Source organism: Acipenser ruthenus, chromosome 6 (genome assembly GCF_902713425.1).
Source record: "Acipenser ruthenus chromosome 6, fAciRut3.2 maternal haplotype, whole genome shotgun sequence".
Taxonomy (NCBI): domain Eukaryota; kingdom Metazoa; phylum Chordata; class Actinopteri; order Acipenseriformes; family Acipenseridae; genus Acipenser; species Acipenser ruthenus.
In genome coordinates, this window is record NC_081194.1 from 67,508,696 (window position 1) to 67,526,179 (window position 17,484).

The window sequence follows — 17,484 nt, forward strand, 5'->3', positions numbered from 1 at the left end:
ATGGAAGGTGTAGGGGATGGATATTGAACATGGATTTTGTTTTATTCATATCCATATAATCTACAACAAAGATGTATAAATAATTTATTTCTGTTTAAATGGTGGGTTACAGACCAATGAGAGTTCACAGAATCTAAACGAGACATCCCTGGTGCAATTTATCTGCTCACCACTCCCACTGTCTTTGAGGAACATATCCAAGTCTCACTAATTTTACTAACAAAACAGAGAAAACAGCAACAAAATCAGTATATTGCTTTTTGTAACCCTGCAATTTCTTAAATAGGTACCTGAAAAAGTTGATGATGGACTTGAAGTTCCCTGGTATTAAGATCAGTAATGATATTGCTGTGGCTAATATCAAAGCAGGGGATGGAGTGAGGCGTCAAACATGAGCCATGGACAGAATATCTGGCTGAATAGAGATAATTGCTTCTGAGATAGAGCAAGCTCGTTATTTTGGTAGAGAACCTGCTGTAAGATAAATGCTTCAGGCTTGCTCTGTGGGGTGCTGTATATTGCTGTTATCAGACCAGCAGCCTGCCTCTAAGACTGGGGGGTGCTATAACTCTAAGGATGTGATATAATTGCAATAATACACACACACTCACATCACAGATTAACAGAATTACTGACAACCTATGTCTTATTACTGAAATATGGACTTGCAGTAGGTCTAATAAAGTAGGCACTGCAGAGGAACATCACATTAATGTTGCTCAAGGAGAAATAGGCAGGCCAGGCAGCCCTCCATTAGCTCGGCCCAAACAGGGCAGGCAGCCCTCCATTAGCTCAGCAGCTCTGCATCTTAACTCCAGCGTTTGCACCTCATTAACAGACAATCAAAGCTTCCGGAAGGTATAGCAAGCACTTACAAAACAGTAGTACTTGGCACAGAAAAGATATCAGATCACCCAGACTTTTTCTGTAAAAGTGTATTAGGTGAATTAAACAGGAACTTTGGAACTATTGGAATCATAATTAATTACATTTATTTAACAGATGCTATAGCAATTATAGAGAATTGTGGAAGTCTGGAACCAACTCCCCAGTAATGTCGTTGAAGCTGACACCCTGGGATCCTTCAAGAAGCTGCTTGATGAGATTCTGGAAGCAATAAGCTACTAACAACCAAACGAGCAAGATGGACCGAATGGCTTCCTCTCATTGGTAACCTTTCTTATGTTCTTATGTTCTTATACTATAGCTCCAAACCATTTTGGATTTAACCTAGATGGGAAGTTTAAACTTTAAAATTACTTTGGTCAGGTGAGACCCGTGCATTGAAATAAAAAAAATTACAAAAAAATCTAACAGTGAGATAAATATCTAAATCTGGAATTGTACTGAGTAGACTAGAAATATGTGAATACAAAGTAAAAAAGACTGTAGAATACTGTAGTATTCTTAATCTGAGAAGAGTTTCAAAATGCAATGTTTACTTGGTAAAAGACCTGATGCTATGCACTGTAGCCATCACGTGCGCGACTGTAGTCATTTCACAGCCCCCCTCAAAGGTCCGGGTGGTCACCTGGAAGCCCAAAATTACCTGTAGGGTAGAACAAAAGAGTATTCATAAATTGTGTTAACGATAACCCCTGGCACCTGTTTCTATTCTTACCATGTGACCTTCCTGAGCTGCCACGTAGCACACACAACCACCACTGAAGAAAGTACCATTGAGGGACACAAAGGAGGAGAGGGCAGCAGCCTGACATCAACCATGACCAACTACCAAGGACTTTGTTCCTGTTGAGGGAACGATAATACTGTATATGATAAAACTAGGTATGTTAATACTGGTATATCACAACCACACAGTTGCCTGAGATACAGAAATATATACAGTATATGTTTATTCAACACAGCTATGTACAGGTATGTACTGTAATGTGTCCAACATAAGAATAAAAAATCCCAATAGTATAGAAACATGGACTGGTGTTGAGGAATATAGTGGAAAACTATTGTTCCCAAGGAAGATATAGTATCTGACAGGGGATTATATTGAGGATTATATGGAGGACACTATCCTAAGGTTTCACAGACCACAATTAGCACTAATCTTGGACTACCTAATGTTACCTTAGGTAAGGTAGTCCAAGATTAGTGCTAATTTGGGTCTGTGAAACTAGCCCTATATCAACACAATGTACCATTGCTATGCCTACAGACCGTTGTGTACAACTATAGTCAAGACTATAGCCTGTCACGTGACAATGTTTTAATGAATCACAAGATGAATTTTAAAACCAAGGTTTATTACATAAACTTTTGCCCAGTAACACTGGGTTGAAAATGTTAAAGTATTGCTCTTAACACCCCCTATTCAAACAAGAGGAAATAGAAGTAATTCACAGTAATTACCCTAGACGGCAGGATTATATACCCCACTTGTTCTATTGCCTCTTTAGACAAATGACATGCACTACATTGAATTGTTCTACCCCCACGTCACAGCCACAGCACCTGATGACTTCAGTTCTGTGGGGGTCATGACTGCCAGGTATCTATTGTTTACCAGCAAGTACCACATGGTGACCAGGGCGATGGCGATCATGACAGCTCTAGGCAAGTTCACCTGGAAGAAAACATAAAAAATATATTTACACTATAATCAGATAGGGTGTATTAAGTAAATAGGCCACTCAGAGCAGCTCAGTGAAAGAACCACTTAACTGCATGTACCATGTAAATGTAAAAGACAAAGCATTGACCTTGTTCATTAATTTCCACTGCCAACATGTTCTCTAATGTTTGAAGACCTTAAAGCAGATAGCCATAATGTGGAGCTCATTATGAATGTTACATTACCATTATCTAAATTATATTTACACATTAATTATTCATTTCAGTTGACATAAGTCTTTAGAAGTGTCATCTTTCAGCTACTAACTTAAAAACATACAGACAAAAAAGGCACTTTCCAATATTTGATTTGAACTTTATTTAAATTTTTTTTTTTGGGGGGGGGAGGTTGTTTGTTTGTTTTTTGTTTTAGGGAGAAAAGAAAAATTACTATAAATAGTAATAAAAATAAATACTGTATATATATATATATATATATATATATATATATATATATATATATATATATATATATATATATATAATCATTTATTTAACATTATCAAAATTAGTAGAGAAAAATAAAACAACAGTATCTTGTATATTTAAGCGGTTATATTTAATTTGAGTCTAGGCAGAGTGGCAGGGATGCCTGTGGAACATCACAGTGCATCAGCTGTGTGCGCAATCTACTCAGCATTTTCAGAAGCTACATATTACAGTCAGTTCTCCCCAACCTGGTTTCTTTAAAGTAGCACCACTACTCTATATGCAGGGCAGTATACAAATGCAGCTCTTAAAAGATGTATTCTTGCGAAATAATTTAGAAATGAGTACCTGAAATCGATTCTGCGCAGCATGAAGTTTATGATAACAAGTATTTCAGTAACATTAATTCCCAACGGTGGTCAGTTGCTCCAGTGTGCCTTTTCCTTGCCCTCAGGAAGTTAATATTATTTGGGGTACCACTGCAGTTATGAGACAGTTACTTACAGTTACAGACAGTTTATTGTTTGGGAAATTACTGAATGCTCCAAATGTGGAGAGTCACAGATATCTCCTGTCACATTCTTGATCTCCCAGTTTCACAGCATGAAGTACCTGGATCAGGCAAGTAAAAGCAATTTAAATTGATGGCAAATTTTAAATACCAAATGTATGTAAATCTTTGAAGAGCATCTATTCATAGTCACTGTATGCCTGCAGTGTAACTGTTATACAGATTTAAATAAATGTAAATTAGCAACAGGACACGTTTGCCTCATAATACATATCAATGAACAAGACACATTTAAATGCATTACAGACGTATATTAAACAAGCATTGTCCGATGATTACTTTCCAGACAGTACAAGTATTATTACTGTATCGTGTCTGTTTTCATTTTAGCCTAAAACATGCATTGCATTAGTCCATAGAATTTTTGTTTCTTATGACTTTTTTGTTACGAAAAAAGATCTAAAAATATATTAAATATATATAAATATATCTGTTATGTTGTGGCAGAGCTGAGGCCCTGCACATGTGTATATAGTTTGATTTGTATTTTGTTTTCCCGCAGCCAAACACACCAGGTAGCCAGTCCCATCCTGGCAGGGCATCTCCCTATAAAAAAGAGCTCCCGAATACACCTCACGGTACTAGCCCAAAGGAGTCCTTACGAACAGTAAGAATAACATACATTTCTGTGTGGTGAGCAGCCAAGAAGTTCTAGTTCTGAAGTGTGGGGGCGCTGTTGAGCATGGCTTCTGTGTAGACGCGAGAAAAAATAAGTTCTAGTTCTAACTCTGGTCTACCTCGTGTCTAACCAGGGTCGGAGTGTGTTTCATTATTTTGTCTAGAAAAGGACAGGGATTCATTTTGGGATTTTTAATGAGCGTATGAGAGGGTATGTAAGCAGGACCTTCTGTGGTAGAAGGAGTAGTACACAGCTGTGTTTATGGCAAATTTTGTTTCTTAGCTATGTTTTTTTGTGTTTTGTTTTTTACATTTTTGTTTATTTTAATTTCCCTGTGTGCTACTGTTGCTGGCAGCATCACAGGATTTTGTTTACTGTGTATAAATCTGGTGTGTCAACTACAACATCCATGTCTCCTTCCTGTCTGTCAGCGAACTACCCAAACCCCATCACACTTCCTGTTAAACTTGGTGGCAGTTCAGGGATCCGCTGAAAAGGAGACGAGTCTTCCAGAGAGACCAACAGCATGGAGATCACGGAGAGCTGGATCTTCGACCTCAGGACCCTCTGGTGGCTGGAGACAGAGGGGAGAAAACACCTGGAGACCACCAGCAGGAGATCCTCCTGGATTTTGTCTGCCTGCCCCCAGAGGTCCAGCAGAAGTCAATACAATACCAGTACACTGGACTGATGGTGGCCCAGAACACCATGGCGGACATTGTTGTCCGTATCTAGCAGGACCATTGGGAGGCGGAGCCAGCACAGATTGGCTCGGGAAGACGCAGTGTGGGGTTTCTTTTGCCTGCTGTACAGGCATTAGGAGGCAGCTTGCCCAGAGCAGCAAGAAGAACCACTGTTAGTGTGTTATTAACATACTTTAAGAGAGCCCTTAGCAAGTTTCACCACAATTGGACAAGCGGTTATCTAGATACACATTAAAATGTAAGTGTGACAGCCAGCAGCCAGCCAGCAGCCTCAATATATCCCAAGATTACGCAGCTATATCATTTTTACAAATGTCCTATTTTTTTAATATATTTTTCACAGTGCCCCCCAACCTCCCCCCACCCACCCACACACTTTTTTACCCAATCACCATTCAGGAGAACTGACGATCAACAAGTAACTCTTTCCATGCTGTCAAGGCAATTGCCTATTTTATCTGTACCAGAGTTATGGATGTTATTAAGCATCAGAACATTAATGACAAGTCTGGGGAGTTTACAACTATTGCACTGCTCACAAGAACGACCACTTTGTTGGCAGTGGGGTTCAGACTGTGCTCCAAAGACTCACCTTGCACACCAAAAAGCTGTGCCAAAGAAAGAGATATTTAAAAAAATGTTTATAATTAAGTCACATTAAACTGGGTGTACCGGTGATAACTGTCAGAGTTGAGTAATAAGGACAAAATCTATATATGTATATATTGTGAGAGGAAGAACATCAGTCTGTGTGTGCAAGCTGCAGCACGCAGGTTGGAGGAGATGCAGAATTGCTCGTGAAACACAGTACAACATAAATTAATTTCCAATTAATTACTATAAAAAGTGTGTGTGGTGACATGGTATTTAAACTTTTCCCTTTTACAACCAGGGCTGTGGTGATACTACAGTAATTAATTGTAGACTGCTTTAAACACAGGCACAGAGCTGACAATCCCTAAACCCTGACAATATAACCTTCTATGACCTGTCTTAGCAACCTAGTCCCTTAAAGACTCCCATTTCTGAAGACATTAAATAATGAACAATGCCCCCCTCTGCTAAAATATCACATTACTCTGATGTAAAATACATGCGACACTACGTCGTCGCCTGAATGGTTTCAACAATGTATCCAAAATGTCTGCTCCAAAACGATAACGGGATATATATTCGCTCAAACACAAAATAAATGAAAACACCAGCCTTACACGTGCTTTCGTGTTTGTGCACCACGACCACGAGAAAGTGCCGGTAATAAATTACAACGTTGAGAGTATCAAGAAAATAAGTATCTGTATTGTATGAAGGGGAAAGTCGCAGTCTGACCGTGATAACACGCAGGTTGGGGGAGGAGATGCTGAGTTGCTGTTGGCTCCTCCTCCTCCAGCTATCGCCATGTTCTTGGGACTTCTCTCGCTCTTGTTCAGTTCGAGAGGGGAGGGGGGTAGGGAGATATTTCTACTCTACATACCACGTACAAACCAAAACCATTAAAACACCGACCTCCACAAAACAAAACAACTACAAAAATTATATATACAGTATATATAATAGTAATCCATCGCCATCCGACAGCACGGCCTGTGAGTATCCCATCCATGCCCCGGCTTTGATAAAATACACACCTTCAGGGATTCAAACCCGCGGTTATTGCCAGGGACCGAGAGTTAAGAACATTTTATTATTTTATTTTTTATTTCCTTTTGTTTGGCGGGTAAGGCCCTCTGTTTAGAACCAGGAGGGGGGCCATGTTGTTAGTGTAGTTACCCAGCAGCAATGGCTGGCTCCGATGCTTTTAATGAGTTTGTGTTTTTGTCAGCGCTTCTCAGCGGATTATATTGAAAGCTAAAGCTGTGTTTTTATTTTATAGATTTTTAAGAAAAATAAAGCAAGCAATAGTAATATACATTTTTTTTCTAATTTTTTTATTGGTGCTTTTTATTACATTTTATTTTGTTCTTAAATACGGTATTGAACTGAAGGTAAGAGGCCTGATGTGTAAATATTGTTTTCAGTCCTTTTCTTTGTTATTTGGAACTTGTGACAAATACATGTTTTACGCTGCATGCCTGTTACTTACGTTTAGGAGCGTTTGCTATTTTGCTTTTGTGGATTGTTGTGTTTTAGTAAAGGTGAGATGATCTGTATAGGCAAATAAGTACCTGAAGTGACGATACTAATATACATTGGGTATTTTTTATTTTTTTTGGAAATAACATTCTGGGCTACCGACAGTACTAGTTCTGTAGTTTATGCGGTAGACATTTTTTTCCCCCACCAGTGATTGTCGTAATTTTCCGTTTTGTGGAAATAGCGTTTGCTGTGTTTTCTTCTATTTTTCTTTTGAGGTGTAGTTATACAAATAAAACTATTCGTGCGAGGTAGCTAGGCCGTAGGCGGTTATATTGATTATGGCTGATTTGTAACAACTTCACTTGTTTACTAACTCAACCAAGCAGTGTTAATGAGTAGTGTGGCGAAATAGCACTTCCTTAATAATTTAAGTGTCATTTTTACTCAAGGACGCTAATTTGTGGCATTTCCAGAATCGGGGATTTCAGATTTGTTTGCAAACGGTCCTGGTCAGTGTTGTGTTGGGGTACGTACGTGTTAAAATACCAGTCGGATTGGTAAAAGGGAATTTCTTCTTCTATGACTTATCATCTCATGCATTACGTCGTGGCAACTGTAGGCCTGATTAATTTATATTTATTTCTCAGTAGTTGTTTATAGTAATTAAAATGATGTCTTGTATTTGTCATACTACTGTTGTATATATTCCAGTGTATTGCAATGTTTAAATGGGAATTCCAGATTCACCATCTAAGTAAATGTAAAATGTTAAAAAAAAAAAAGATGTTTTGCACGACTAGCCTTATCACCTGTTTTTAAACATTGTTTTGCAGTGGTGCAAATAATTGAAAAAAATATTAAAAGGTCATGGGATTAAGACTTGCTTTACCCTCTTGAATGATACTGGGTGATAGAGAGGTTTATCTGGACAGATCTTTGTGTAAATAGCTGCAAAAGGTAATAGCTTTCATTTGCCCCAGCTGGGGGTGTATATACTTTGGTGTTTTGAATAGAAGTACCGCCTATCCAGAATTGTGGATTGTGGATGTTTTTTTTTTTTTAATCTAGTAAACTGTTTAAATTGTAATACATTCAATTGCACATTAGAAGTTAATGGGGGGTGTTGGTGATCTAGAACAACCTAGAGTACTTGGTTGACTGTGAATATTCGGCCCGCCAAATCCTGTTAGTACTGTACTGCTGTATAAGGGTTGCATATTATTATCATTGGTGGAATTATTCATATCTGTAGTGTTGGACACCTGTCAAGTTGCTGCACATTTTGTTTACCAAAGTCACTTAATAGCCGCTTTAACTGCATACTAGTTGCTCAGCAGTTAGAGGTTTGCCACTCCTTGAAGACGTGAGTAACCATCGTCCTTAATCTTCCCGATGCAGACACCCCGCTCTGTAGGGATGTAATGATATAGTCCACCAATTTTGTGATATGATATGTATCACAAAATGCAGACATTCAACGCTGTATGGGTTCTAATCTAAGCACTATTACAGCATTGATATATTGGTATATTATTTTTATCCCAGGAATATATTTACTTAAACTTACCAGTTAAACTACACAGTGTTTAAAGCTTTTTTTACATATTTTTATTTAAACTCATACTTTTGCAAGTAGTATGGATACAAGAGCATGGATGTTTAGTAACAGTAGTTTTCAGTGGGGAAACTACTTTATCAAATGCATGAATGCAGGGTTAAATGAAGGGCCCCATGTTTGGAAAAAATGAACTGTATTTCAATTTGTTGTCTCCTCTCGTTCTGCAGGTTTTTACGTGGAATGAGCATTCCATGTGTTGCCCTAGGCATGAATGAAGTGGCTTGGCAGGAGACCCGCGGAGCAATGATGCACGCAAATGGTGCTCAGGATTCCGGTGTAGTCGGACTTGGGGTCCCTATAGTGGGGACTCCTGTTGGTGCCGGGGGAGGACCAGGTCTGGTGGGTCCCCCTCCACAAGCACTTGGTGGTGGCTCCAATCCACACGTCCTCCAAACTGCAGTAACAGGTGCACCTGGTGCTCAGCCACCTCTCAGTGGACGCTCACAGGACGATGCTGCAGTTGGCTACTTTTTTCAGCGGCAAGCAGGGGAGCAGCTTGGAAGCTATTCCAGCAAGCACCGCTGGCCCACGGGAGACAGCATCCACATAGACCAGGTAAGCAGAATAAATGATGTGGAGGTCTCCTTCACGGTACTGTTGTGTTGTCTTCACTTGATCACACAAAACATTTTTGGGTGATTCCAGCTCAGGTGGTGCAAGGGGAGTTGCTCAACCCCGTAAAATGATATTTGGTAGTACTGTTATTTGTCTCAGTCTAGCCCACATGGAGAATTTTTATAAACTTCAGACATGTCTGTGTTGGACATGAGTTGCCAAGGTCTTTTTCATGCACTTATCTATCTTGCAACTGATTTCTCCCTCACACTTGTTTTATGGTAATTAATCACAAATGGAGGAAATGCCTTCCCAGTATTTTGGTCACAGGAGTTCTAATTGATTAATAAAACCCCACAAGGCATAAACATTGGATTTAATGTAGTTCAAAGGCACCCTGTGAAATGTTTATATTTGTTAAATATGAGCCAGTAACCAGTTTTCTGGTTTTAATTCCGGTTTTATTGAAAACCAGCTGGATGTAAAAAGAAAAAAAAAACAGCTGAAAGAGTTGACTTAAAAAAAAAAAAAAAAAAAAAAAGTTATTATAACCGAGTTACCAATTATAGTGTTTTTTAGGGATGTGCATTTTGGTAATTTGTTTATGAATGTTTAAACTATATCTGCATACACCCATACTCATTCTGATGTATACTGACAGACCTGCTTAGTATTTTCTGAGCAAAGAAACCCTAAATAAGCAAATAATGTTTTAACATTGCAACAGGGTTCGTACGCTAGTCTGGAAGTCTGGAAAAAGTATGGAAAAATGCCAAATTGATTTCCAGGGCTTGAAAATGCTTGAAAAAACATGTCTCCGTTATGAAAGTCTTGAAAAAGTCTGGAATTTTACTAGTATCACAGGAGAATGAAAATAATTCTGCGTTTTTTTATTTATTTATTTTTAATTATTAATAATTGATTTCGAAAGAGGGTCAGCAGCTCTAGCGACAACTGTCCTAGGCAAATTTGCTAGTAGTAGCAACTATATTGCTTGCGACCAAATTGCGCGAGGATTGCCCCGTGTATCACCCCTGACAACGTCCTGACAACTCAAGCAATCCTATCCAGTCAGCACACTGGTATATGTCACATGACCCTGTCTGCTCCAGTGAAACGAAGGGCAAAATCAACACTACGACAGCCAAAATATACTGAATAATAAAGAAAATCAAAGAATAAAATACTATAGCGAACAAAAGGCTTTGCACCCAAACAGGGTTGTTATAGTGAGGGTGTACTGTATTTAGTATTTGACTTGTATGTTTAATATACGACACTTGAACATTTTAATATATATAATGCGTGCACATTTGTTATGTCATTTTTGTTATGTCTCCTCCCACAGTGTTCAACATTTAACAGAGGGTATAAAGAAGTTTGGATCAGAATCCAATATCATGCCTTACAAAAAAGTAGTATACTGCAAGTATACTTGTGCCAAAATTGTCTGGTTTTAGTATACCTTTGGTACCATTATACTATCCTATTTTGGCACAAGTATACTTGCAGTCTACAACTTTTTATATTCTCTTTGTAAATAATGCAACATAGTTCTCAAATATTGGGCATTTCTTAGATTGTGTCTTACTTCTCTTTTGCACACCTGCATTGTGTCTTGCTAGATATGCACCTCCAGATTCTGACAAATACTTTTAGAAAACCAAGTGCAATTTCTGCTCTGGATCAAAAAGATATAATGCTCTGCAGCTGCCCGCCTATGTGGATAAAAAGTGTATGAACCCTGTTGCAAAGACTTAAATACAAAGTAAAAAAAAAAAAAAAAAAAAAAAAAAAAAGCACGTACTCACCAAAGTATATATTGACATTTTTATATTTAAATGTCCTCTTCAAACAATGGTTGTAATTTAAAGTTGTCAGAACTATATACATATTCAACAAATGTTATAGAAATTAAATACTTTCACTTCTGGAAAAGGGAGTTACCAGGGATAAAGTACTGTGACTGATTAAAAGGTCTGCCTTAGAAATTAAAAAGTTTGCGGTCTTTGATAGTAGGGGCTGGATTTTCGAGAAATATATTGCTTGAGTACTTGAGCATTACAATTTCCGAGTACCGAGTAGAGTACTAGTGTACATAAACACAAACATTGCAACAAGTCCTATTTTTAAATGCCAATCTAACACACAATCAAGTATATTAAGTAATTAATATAATGTTTGCCGTTCAGTTCCTTGTATATGGTCAAGTATTAATAAATAACATAACATATTCAAATTCACGTATTCACTCAGGCTTTACATTAAATTGTTAAAAAGAAATGCCTGGCCTACCTGTTTGAAGTGTGTCTAGGAAGTCTTTTACTTTAGTGCAGTACTTCCAATATACAAACAAAATTTGTACTAAACATAAACAGCTGTTCTGTACAAAATCATAAAGAACAATTTTGAGTGAAAAAAGCGCCATCCACCTATGGGAAGATTGGGGAATGGGGTCCACGAGTCGCTGGTTATTAAACCTTTGAAAGTTTTGTATGAACAGCTGCAGCACACAGCCTTGCTGTTATTGCTTTACACGTAGGTAAACTTGGTAGAAATACCAAAAATTCAAATTTCGGAGAGGGTTAATGACCAGTGGGGGGACTTGAAACCAAAAGTGTTTCACAACATTTGAAATGGTCCCTAAGGTTCTTACAGCAATACTAACATTTTAGGACCTGCATCCCCTACAGGGTAAAGGGTTGGGCTGAATCTCTAATAAAACTCGTCACTTACCCCTCGTCTGGCAACTAGGCGCTTCTGGTATTTTTTTCTCTCAAGCCTTATTCATTACGAGTCAAATGAGGTGCTACACATGATGTTAGCGTCTAAGTTGAGCCCAGAGTGAATTTTTTTTTTCTGGTCAGGGTCATTTTTTCTCTTTAGGTTAACCTTTGCCAGGTCACAGCTCGAAGGGGAAATTAAAAATAAAAAAATAAACTATATATGATTAGCAGTTCTGAACTCAGCGGCCCGAAAATCCCCAGGTGATTTTATTCTAGCAAAATTCCCCTCTTTTCTGGTTGAGATGGCATGGAATGACCCAATAGTAACAATTCAAAAGTTATGACAAGACCTGATTGATTCTGATGTTGCTCAGTAGGCTTAACTGCGGCCTCATACATAGTCTGGGTGTTCAGGTGTCTAGGGCTGTTTTCTGTTTAGTTTCCTTAAATGGTTTGTTGATGAAAGGATTTCTGTTGTTACTGTTAAATTACTTTGTGTAGACCAATTGCTCTAATAACATTTTTTAGAATGATGCTAAAGAAACTAAAACAGTCAAAGTACCGGAAGAGAATAAAATGTTAGTTGGGGTCCCGAACCATTGTGAAACTGGAATAAGCAGAAACTGGGCGAAGCTGCAAAACGAAAGGGATACTGCGGGCATGGACCAACTTGATAGTAATTTGAGGACTGTGCTCACTACCCGGTTCCATAATTAGAAAAACAAGCACCTGGATTCAAAGGGGCAGTAGCCTACTGCTTGTAGTCTTAGTGCAAAATATCTGGAAGCTGCTTTAAATTAGATGCTTCTGTGAGCAGGTCAGTTTATTTTTTAAGATTGCTTCATTTAATGTGTATGCATTGCAATTAGTTTCATTTGTCTGATTTACTTTATGGCTGCATTCACCCTATCGATTGAATACAAGTGTAAGGGTCATGTATGTAACAGCCTATAATATACCAGCATACTAAAACTAGAATTTTGTGTCTGTTTTTTGGGGGGCTAGCAGGGGAGGGGCTGAGTTCCAGTTTTAGTTTTTTGCTGACATAAATCTAGATTATATTTTAAATTCAAATCAGAAACTATTTAAAAACCTCAGCTGCTTTGAAGCCAACATGTTCATTAAATAGTTTCAATTTAGAAAGCCATGAGCTTCAGTTTTAGTCAGACGTGATTTGCACATGCTTTGCCAATTACAGCTGACTGCAGCAACAATGGAGGATACCAGGAAAATAATAAATGCATTATTTTATTCTTTCTACTTTGTCTAATTGTATAATATGTTAGTATGAGTGATGCAAAAACACTGTGTTCAGCTTATTTGTCAAAGTTTATAAACAAACAAACAAAATAATGGTATGTGTAATAATGGTATGTGCCGTTCAGTCTGGTTTTCCGGTTATAAACTTGAATTCCGGTTTTATTGAAAAACAGCTGAAAGAGTTGCATCCTTAGTTTTTACTGTGTAATTCATGATCGAGTTGTTTCAGCTTGTAGGTGGCCTAGCGCAGTGGTGTGCAAAGTGTGGGGTGTGGAAAGTCAGTAAGGGGGGCACGACTATGACTAAAGAGGTAGTTATGTAAAAATGTAAATGTAATTTTTTTTTTTTTTTTTTTAAAGGATAGAACATTTTATAGCGCTACTGATTTTCCACGATCGCGGAATTGGCATTTTAGGAATGGAATTCTGCTTTGTAACTGCACATTTATATTAAAAAAAACAAAAAAAAAAAACATGCAAGTTCTTTTACTGCTGTTCTATAAAAAATAATGGATTGCTTTGAAAACTACACTACCTAGAAGTATAAAACGTGTTTGTATGTTTATTTGGATCATTGGATGACGAGAAAATAGGTGGTTTTGTGGGCATTACGCTGATGGACTGTCTGTCTCTGTTGTGGCGCTGCCTGTGTGCTGTGTGAGTCGAGTTGTTTTGTGAGTTCTATTATGTGGATTAATTTTGTATATACAAAAAAGTGAAAAGTACCTGAAAAAAACAATAATCAACACCTTTATTTGTTGACTGACCTACAGTACATTGTTACAAGTGGACTGCTTTATCACGGTATCACAATAGCCCAAAAGTTATTTCTGTAGAACCAGAGAAATGATGTTTGAAGTGGTGAGTGTCGTGAAACTGCTGTGGACAGAGCCGAAATGGCGGCTTTCATGTAGGGGGTGCCAAGTGTAAAAAAAAAAAAAAAAAAAAAAAAAAAAAAACCACTAATATTTTAAGTGTTTTTTTCCTAGATTTAACCAAAATGTTTAAGTAAGGGGGACAGCATATAAATAGTTTGCGCACCACTGGCCTAGCGTGTGTGCAGTGTTGGAGCCAATCGGACTGTTTATATAATCTTGAAAAAGCAGAATGGGTTTTATTCTCAATTTAATACCGTTTTGTTTATCTAATTTATATGAAAGGAAAAAATTGCTGATCAAATATTAACATTTGGATACTGAAATAGGTTACAGATTTTTAAAGTTAATTTTTTTTGTGGATCATTCCACTTGAAGAATACTATCAATTCTGTTGCTGTAATTACAGCTAGCATTTTCTTTCAGCTTGTTCATTCTCTTTGGATGTACATGACCCTTTAATGTGGTGTGCCCCAGGCTAAGTGAATTTACAAATTTCTGTAAGGAGATGAGTTAAAGATATTGGCCTAGTTCGTAACATCATGGTGTGATTTATGCCTGTTGAGCACCTGACATACTGAATGTATTTTATTGAACATGCAGTTCGACAAGAAAGAGCCTCCTAATAAAATTTGATCTACTCCGGTGTTTCCAGGAAATACCAGTACCCACTCCGTCATTTTTTTTGTTTTTTGCTTTTTTTGTTGATACAATTGGTCAGGGACTAGACTTTATTGGACCGTCGCAAACCGGTTTGGTAAACTGTTGTGTCCTTGTGTATTGAATGATAGAATTGTTAAATACTGGAAGGGAAACTTATTCACCATCAAGTAACTTGCTGAATGACTGATCTATGATTTAATAATGTATTAGCTTAATTGTCTTATACTGGAAAATAAAAATAAAAAATTGACTGAGACTGTATACACATTATATTAGGTTACTGGTCTGCTTGTTTTTAGTAGGCTCACTGTAGAGAGCAGTATACTGTGTACAGTTTACTCTGCTAAAACTAAACTAGCTTCAGTAAACATGTGTGCTGTGGGTTAGAATTGTATTTGGAGATGAGGAAGGAAAGTGTTTTTGTTAAATTTATTTGAATGGTTACGCTGGAAAGTGTCACGGATTTGAATCGGATACACTGATATACTATCATTTCAAAAGATGGTGGGTGTCAAAGATCCACTGGCTTGCCAAAAATGAAAATGCAGCGGAGGTCTGATTTTTGGGAAATGATTTCCATGATTAATCTTGGTGAGATGGTCCTGGAGAGGCTTGCATTGGCTCTGGAGCTCCTGTTGGTTAGGGAGGGAAAACAGGGAGGGATTGTTACTCAAGCTCCAGGGTGTAGAGACCGAATATGCTAGGTTGTAGAATTTTGGTGATTAAATAAATTAAATTAAATACTAGTAGGGGTGTGCTGATTCATCGATTTGCACAGTGAACTATGATATTTTTCTTGACAGATACGATTATTTATACAGTGACCCCTGTATTAATAAACTATACTTTTTTTAAATGTGGGCTTCATGCAAAAAACAAGGGATATGCAAACAGTATAGATTTAGTTTTAGTGTCTACATTGAGAATACAATGCATTAGTATGTACTCTAGCAGCCTCGCCCCAAGTTTCCAATCACTGTGTAAAGAATATTATTATTATTATTATTATTATTATTATTATTATTATTATTATTTGTTTATTTAGCAGACACCTTTATCCAAGGTGACACACAGACTCGGGTGTGTGAACTATGCATCAGCTGCAGAGTCACTTACAACTACGTCTCACCCGAAAGACGGAGCACAAGGAGGTTAAGTAACTTGCTCAGGGTCACACAATGAGTCAGTGGCTGAGGTGGAATTGGAACCAGGAACCTCCTGGTTACATGCCCATTTCTTTAACCACTGGTCCACACAGTCCCCTTGCATTGGAGAGGGTGGAGTGGGGGTAGCCTTATTACAATAAGATAATTGCATTTCAAAGTTGATTTTTTTCAGCCTATAGGGAATAAGGAGGCTGTGTGGTCCAGTGATTTAAAGAAAAGGGCTTGTAACCAGGAGGTCCCCGGTTCAAATCCCACATCAGCCAATGACTCATTGTGTGACCCTGAGCAAGTCGCTTAACCTCCTTGTGCTCGGTCTTTCGGGTGAGACGTAGTTGTAAGTGACTCTGCAGCTGATGCATAGTTCACACACCCTAGTCTCTGTAAGTCGCCTTGGATAAAGGTGTCTGCTAAATAAACAAATAATAATATTAATAATAATAGTGGTATCAAGGTTCCAGTCAGATGGTTGTGCTGTTAATATTTTGTTGCTGGCAGCCAATCACAGCATGTGAGATTTCATTCAAGTATCCTTGAGACTACAGATAAAATCACAATAGAAATGTAAATTCCTCTATAAGAAGTCTCTCTTGGATTGGTTTGAGCTAGCAGCCAGAATCACAGACGGTTCTACTCAGTCATTGTAATGCATCCGTTCTAATTACCGGTTTGTGTTTTGTACAGGTTCGACCTGTGGATGAAATGAATCATGACTTTCAAGCTCTTGCACTGGAATCTAGAGGAATGGGAGAGGTATGTTACAACATTATTGCTTTCAGCATTTACTTTAGTTTTATTTCAGATTAGTAAAGATCAGTAGTTCTCCTCCTGCAACCCCTGTACTGGGTAGAATATATGCCAAAAAAGATATATTCTATAGGTTCCCAAATGGATATCAAAAGAATGCGCAGTATCAATTTCACTACAAAGCAACAGAGTTTGTAATGAAATATTTGCAATATTACAGAACTTCATGGTTCTGGCTTTAATGTTCACTGGCTCTTAAGATCTAGGAAAAAAAGATATAGGATAAGATCTAGGAAAAAAAGATCTAGGATAAGATCTAGGGAAAAAAGTACTAGGGGGTAAAACTGTTAACGTAAATAATACTTACTCATTCACAGGGAGATAGTAGATACAATCTATCACCTTTTTGATAGAAAAGACTTGTTAAAACATTGAAAATGGATACTTACTAAAGAGAAGCACTGAAAACAAATTGGTTTCTTGCTCAGCAGCGCACACAAATCAGATTACAATATACTGCAAGACCTGATTAATCCACTCATTTTATTGAGAACAAAAGGTAGCGATGATAATGAGAATACTGTATTCTCAAAAATGATGAGGGTATGAAGTAGTGTAGAACAGTAATATCTTGTTTTTAGCATTGCACAAATTAACTGATGTAAACGTATATTGTGTATGTGTGTATCATTTATTTATTTATTTTTTTAATGCTCAAATTCTCTCTAGCTCTTGCCTGCTAAAAAGTTCTGGGAATCTGACGAGTCTGCTAAAGAGGGACAAAAAGGGATGTTCTTGGGAGATGAATGGCGAGAGAATGCATGGGGAGCATCACGTAAGTGTGTGTTTTT

At 37.7% G+C, this 17,484-nt stretch overlaps 1 protein-coding gene across 20 annotated transcripts in view; it reads left to right on the plus strand.

Moving 5' to 3' along the window:
* Positions 1 to 6,269: 6,269 nt before the first annotated feature.
* The window catches only part of LOC117410574 (pumilio homolog 2), a 47,964-nt gene continuing 36,749 nt past the window's right edge, over positions 6,270 to 17,484 (plus strand). For 9 of the 20 annotated variants that reach the window (XM_034017206.3, XM_034017212.3, XM_034017211.3 and 6 more), the window contains exons 1-4: positions 6,270 to 6,537; positions 8,813 to 9,200; positions 16,571 to 16,639; positions 17,363 to 17,468. In XM_034017206.3, coding sequence (XP_033873097.3) covers positions 8,826 to 9,200; positions 16,571 to 16,639; positions 17,363 to 17,468 — 550 coding nt within the window. In that variant the 5' untranslated portion in view covers positions 6,270 to 6,537; positions 8,813 to 8,825. Of the gene's footprint in view, positions 6,538 to 6,572; positions 6,937 to 8,812; positions 9,201 to 16,570; positions 16,640 to 17,362; positions 17,469 to 17,484 lie in introns of those variants that run through there. The other 11 variants (XM_034017215.3, XM_034017217.3, XM_034017219.3 and 8 more) reach the window with 3 other exon arrangements.